Source organism: Trypanosoma equiperdum (genome assembly GCF_001457755.1).
Source record: "Trypanosoma equiperdum strain OVI genome assembly, contig: ctg_1728, whole genome shotgun sequence".
Lineage (NCBI taxonomy): Eukaryota > Euglenozoa > Kinetoplastea > Trypanosomatida > Trypanosomatidae > Trypanosoma > Trypanosoma equiperdum.
Genome location: NW_027123758.1, coordinates 16,179 through 22,049, shown reverse-complemented (window position 1 = coordinate 22,049; position 5,871 = coordinate 16,179). Strand labels below are relative to the sequence as shown.

At 49.9% G+C, this 5,871-nt stretch overlaps 2 protein-coding genes across 2 annotated transcripts; both read right to left on the bottom strand.

The window, feature by feature from the left end:
• Positions 1 to 595: 595 nt before the first annotated feature.
• Positions 596 to 1,249, bottom strand: TEOVI_000909200 (RNA-binding protein, putative; the record flags this gene model as incomplete). The annotated part of the gene is made up of 1 exon (XM_067222994.1): positions 596 to 1,249. The coding sequence occupies one exon, from the start codon at positions 1,247 to 1,249 to the stop codon at positions 596 to 598; it is 654 nt and encodes a 217-aa protein (XP_067079095.1).
• Positions 1,250 to 1,669: 420 nt separating this feature from the next.
• TEOVI_000909100 (RNA helicase, putative) lies at positions 1,670 to 5,569 on the bottom strand (the record flags this gene model as incomplete). Its single annotated transcript, XM_067222993.1, has 1 exon — positions 1,670 to 5,569. One exon carries the CDS (start codon positions 5,567 to 5,569, stop codon positions 1,670 to 1,672), a length of 3,900 nt encoding a protein of 1,299 aa, XP_067079094.1.
• Between the last annotated feature and the right edge of the window lie 302 nt (positions 5,570 to 5,871).

Sequence of the window (5,871 nt, the reverse complement as noted above, 5' to 3'; positions counted from 1 at the left end):
TTTTTTTTTTTAATGTGGTTGTTGTTGTTTTGCATGTGTGTGAGTATGTCCTCTTGTTTCCTTTTCTCTCTTTTTCTTTTCCTTCCTCCCCCCTCTCTCTCTTTTGCTTCTTCACTCGTGTCACATCGTATGGATGTATCCCCATAATTATATTTAGAAAATGCATCATTTCCCCCCTCCCTCAGTTCCTAAAGGTTTGGAAGAACCATCCTCACAACTACATGCACATCCCAACGTGTGTGCGTGCCTGCGTGCGGGAGAGAAGAAATTTAATAATGCAAATGTGCATATATTAATTCATATAGGAACATAAACATACGTCGTTCATAAGTGTTTCATCTCGCCCATCGGCTGATTTTAACCGTAAATTGGTCCGATTACACCAGACTCTGCCTGAGAGACGGAGAGCAACAAAAAAAAAATCAAGGAGAAGGAAGAAAGAAAAATGCGCGGAAAAAAAAAATGGTGTGAATGGAAAGATGGGTGGAAGGTAAAAGAAGTAAAATAAGCAAGAAAAAAGAGGAAAGAAAGAAAGTGGAGATATTCCCGATTGTAATAACACGGAGGGGACCTTCTACTTCAGATAGTCCTCCCTTTACGACAGCGTAGGAGGAACGGCCTGCATGGCGTCTGGTACCATCATATAAAATGTCGGTGGTGTTGATTGGTTTGACTGTTGTGCGTATTGCGGGAGAAACACAACTTGCTGCATAGCAGCCGGTACGGGTGCTTGAGGTTGAGCGATTATCTGCGGAACGACAGATGGGTACATAGTTGGGTACATCGTCGTAATGGGGTATGTTTGAACCATCATACCAGAATCATTGGGGTGCGAAATAATTGCAGATGACGGTGGTGGTGGAGTAATTACTCCTGAGGCCGCCGGTAACGTCTTTTCAGGAAGGGCACCAGGCGTTGAGTTTCCACTGCGGGATCCACGCTGCCCGCTGTACGCAACGGAGGCCTCCGGATGGGCCAGTCGAACTTGAATACGGCTTCCACCAATGACGTAACCCACCAACGAGTCAATCGCCTTTTCAGCGGAGGAGGCGTGCCTAAATAACACAAAGCCGTAGCCTCTGGATTGTCGCGCTCCTTTCGATCGCATAATCCGCGCAGAGCTTATGCGGCCGTACGGGGAGAAAAGGTCAAAGAGTTGGTCGTCGTCAAAATCTAATGGAAGGCTGGCTACGTAAACATTGCATCGCAGCTTCCGGGTGTCATTCCCCTGCTGGGTGACAGCTGCCATTGTGTTAACCTGTGAATTTGACCGCTCGCTTCTGCGCTCACCTTCTTCTCTTTCTTTCTTTTTGAACACTTGAGATATCGTGTAAAGCCGTCACTTGAGTTCCGTTTCCTCTCCCTTTGTGCAGTAATGGTACGAATAAGGCAGGAAAATCACGATCTCTTCCAAGACGTCTTTGCTTTATACCCTAAACGGCGAACAAATAAAAAAAAATGGAAATATAATACCGAAAAAAGAAAAGGTAGACGCAGATGAGAACGAGTAGAAAAAAAAATTCATGAAAAAGGCGGTAGAGATAATTATGTTTTCACTACTCCATCCATCAGCCACATGCAAGTATGACTGTCCCCATCCCCCTCGATGGGGAAATAACAGTAGAAAAAAGGGGGGAACCTCACGTATGAGTGAACCATCCGGGGGTTCTCAACGCATGGGGGTCGTTACTGCGCAATCTGTCGGGTGGTGCCATTCCCCACAAATGAAGCAGCGCGTCACGGGTCCTCCCTTCGCTGCTGCTGCTTTATGTGGGCAGGTATTAACCACGTGACCGCCCTCACCACACACAAAACATGTCCTCTTGTCGGCGCTGCCGTCCTTCTTTTTTGGTGCGTCGTCGCTTGACTCGACCTGCAGCAGCGGGGCAGTCAGCGGTGCGCGTGGCTGGCGCCTGTCGACAACTGTTAAACCACGGACAGTGCTCGAGTCACCTTTCAGAAGCCTGAGAATAGCGCGAACGACAACGCTGCTGGTAGATTCCCAACTCTTAGACGGGTCGTTGATCTTTTGGCTAAGGGCTGAATCCAACTGATCCTTTAGGTGCCGTAACAATACAGCATCCTCGCTTTGACATCTGAAAGCAGTTGCCTCGTCCACGACAAGTTCCCCATATTTCGGAAGATACTCGAGGCGGCCGCTCCCAAAGAACACGACATGAAGCGGCGTCACCATTGAAACTTCACGCAGAAAGGTGGCTGAAGTTTTCACCTTATCCACATAAACAAGAAGTGGAGAGGCGAACGCCTTTTCCTTTCCAGCAACGCTGGAGGGGTGAACAAGAACTTCCGACCCGTCCAGGGTCGTGATGTTAGTACGGTTGCCTCCCTTTCCACCTCGCACTGTCTTCACACACGCCACATTCGGATAGAGGCCGGCGACGATGCACGAAAGAATGCACTTCACACTACCAGAGTTGGTGTTGAAACGGGGTCCACCCGACTCGTACACACTGTCTTCAAGAGTGACAACTGGGTCATAGAGGAACCGGTTGTTCTTCATACGAACAGGTGTTTCCTCAATAAGCCCAGCCTCGTAGAGAAATCGCTCATACTGCTGCTTTGTGGCTTGGATTTGCCGCAGTGCTGGCAGAGACAAATAGTACTTTGCACACAACTTACTCGCTCCAGCAGGGCCCTCCTTGTGCCACATCGCGATCCACTTAGAATAAGCAAACCACGAAGATAAATGGTCTGACATGTAATCCCCAGAGAGCGCTCTCCGCACACCCTCCACCTCCACTTGATAGTCCATCGCCGAAAGGAATGGGGTACGCACAGCAAGGCATGCGGCGATCGTCAGTACTGGGTCCACACACTGAAGAATTGCACCGTGTATGACCATCTTACCAATACGAACATCCAGCGGGAGGTTGGCCAAGTGCCGCCCAAGCGATGTAAGACGCTTGTCCATAGTCAGTGCACCAAGTGCTGTTAGGGCTTTGACGCTGCTTCGCACAGCCCGCTCATCTGGCGGTGACAGAGCTTTCCGAAGATACTCTACTTCATCACCGAGATTAAGGGAATATATTTGAAGAACAAGACTCTCGAGGGGAACACGATGCATCTCACAAAGCTGATGGTCGTCGAGTGACTCGAACTGGGTGCTGGTAAACAAACGAAAGCAGAAACCCTCACGTACTCGACCAGCTCGCCCTTGCCGCTGACGGCAGTTAGCTTTGGATGTGTTCACAGTAACCAGTTGTGATAAACTTCTCCGTGCGTCATAGCGGTTCTCCTTCACCTTCCCGCAATCGATGACGAACACCGCATCATCAATGGTGATGGACGTCTCCATGATGTTGGTTCCGATGACCACCTTTCTCTTGCCTTTGGGTGGATGCTGAAATACGCCCTGTTGCTCGGCCGACCCAAGAGAACTATGGAGGTTGTAGATGAGGCAACTACTGAGGAGCTTCGGGTTAGACTTTAGTTGCTCCATGCACGAAGTCATCTCCACCATGCCAGGAAGAAAAATCAGAATGGCGCCTGGCACACCCATCTTGGTATCGATGTACACAACAATGGATTCAATCAGTTCGTAGTTGATGACGTCTGGATTCATCCGGGATAGGATATCCAACGTCCTGTGTGATGCGCTTAGTTGTGTTGACGGTCCATGGACTCCTGCGGTGAGTTCCCGCGCCTCTTCAATCTCATTGATGTCAATGTCCAACATTTGCTTCCGCGTATTCCGTCGCCTCTCTTCCTTTCGTACCTCCCACTTGGCATACGGTGAACCATCATCCAGACTGTAGTTTACCATTGGGATAATCTCTTCTAGATGGAATACCTGGACGGGAAATGTGCGACCAGCAATGTTAATGATAGGAGACCCACCAAAGTAACGTGCAAACAACTCAGAATCCATTGTCGCACTCATGAGTACGACAGTCAAATCATCACGGCGCTCGAGAAGGTCACGGAGGAGAATAAGGAGGACATCGGTGTCCACACCACGCTCATGAATCTCGTCCACAACGATGTGGCTGACCCTACCCAAAAATTTATCCACCTGTATTCGCCGAAGCACAACACCGGTGGTGCAATAAGTAATTTGAGTGCGACTGGACACACAGTTTTCCAGACGGATAGTGTAACCAACCACACCGCCTACGGCTTCGTCGCGTTCTCCAGCAACCCGAAGTGCTACGGAAGTTGCCGCAAGTCTCCGTGGTTGCGTACACACAATGTTGGCAGAGCTCCCCTTCCCATCTTCACACATAAACTCATACAGATATTGCGGTATTTGAGTGGTCTTACCGCTACCCGTTTCACCACTTACAACAACGACGCGGTGCCTTGCCACGGCCTGGCGAAGCTCCTCACGTGCATTGTAGGCGGGAAGCTGCTCCCGCGAGTTTCTCAGGGTACCGTTAGCTCTGAGAGCCTGCCACTCCTCCTTGAGCTTCGCATCCAACTGTTTGTTGTTACGGAGAAATTCCCGTCGGACTTGACCGACCTCGTCATCGCTGTGATCGACAGTACCAAGCTCTACCTTCGCTGGTAGTGAGCACGTCGTCGAGCTTGGTTCCTCAGGGGGTAACGCCAACGGATCCTCAGAAGCGGACAGCGCAGACGCGAACGCCTGGCGCTTTGCGGCTATTACAGCCTTTACCTCCTTACTCTCACACGGTGCGGGAGTAGGAAGTTGTTCTACTACTCCCAGTCCACTAACAGAAGAAATTGCGCCACAAATTGAAGAAAGCAACCCAATTAAACAACCCTCGCCCACGAATCCGTTAATCGCTTCAACAGCAGCATCCAGTATTGATCGTCTTGCCACGGCTGGAAGTTCCTTTGTATCAAGCGGTAAAACAGCTAAGGTGGACATTCCTCCTGTCTGCTGCTTGCGCGGGCCAATAAATATGTTAGGGGGATCCGAGGGGTAGTGGTCCGGAATGCGAATAGAAAGCATCACTCCCTTGTCGTCTTGTGTGAAGAAGGAGAACTGGAGTTCCCTGTCGTCCGTATCGTCATCGCCAAAGTTCTTCAAACCGATGAAACTATCATCAAAGAGGGCTCGCACTGCTTCCAACTCCTCCTGAAGTATGGAGTCTCCCTCCTCAGGGGTTAAGCTCGTGCCCTCTTCCTCACGTGAATACCACAGCATGTAGGAAAACAGTTCGAAGCAACTATCAACCAAAAATGATTGGAAAGGTCCGCCCTCTGCGAGGAGTTCTCCGATGGAGTTAAAGACCGGTAATTTTGATTCGTCCGCTAGATCTCTCACATATTGTGTGACCAGATCGGGTGGGAAACCAAGGCCTTCATATAATCGCTGAAGGATCTCCGAAGGTGTTAACGGACTATTGCGCTGAAACTTGATGCGTGAGCCTGAGTTCGGATTAAAGTGTTCCTCAGATACCGGAACTGCCCCTCCGCTGGCAGCGTGGTGGAGAACGTCAATTACCATGTCCTTCTCGGCACGCGAGAGGATAGATGACGGTGCTGTAGGTGCCGGTGCAGCAGCCCGCCCACGGCCGCATCTACCACCACGACCTCTACCACGCGCCAGTTCTCTTGGTTTCCTTTGTCTGTTGGGGCCCATCTTCCTATATGGTTGCTGGACACCTCCCTTTCAGCACACACTCACCCGCAAACAAGCACACCAATGGTAAAGATGGATATGCGAGTAAACATCAAGAGAGAAAAGTACGAGAGATGAAAATAGTGGTCACACGAAGCAGTGGAACCGCAAGCAGTTATGGAGCAAGTAAACTGTGGGGTTGTACGTGGAGCGCACCACCCCTTGGAAACTTTTCCTCTTTGAAAAATATTTCCCTCCTAAAGTGATAAGTAGTAACATAAAAAGCACTCACTCACTGTTGGTTTATGTGTACGTAAAGCCTC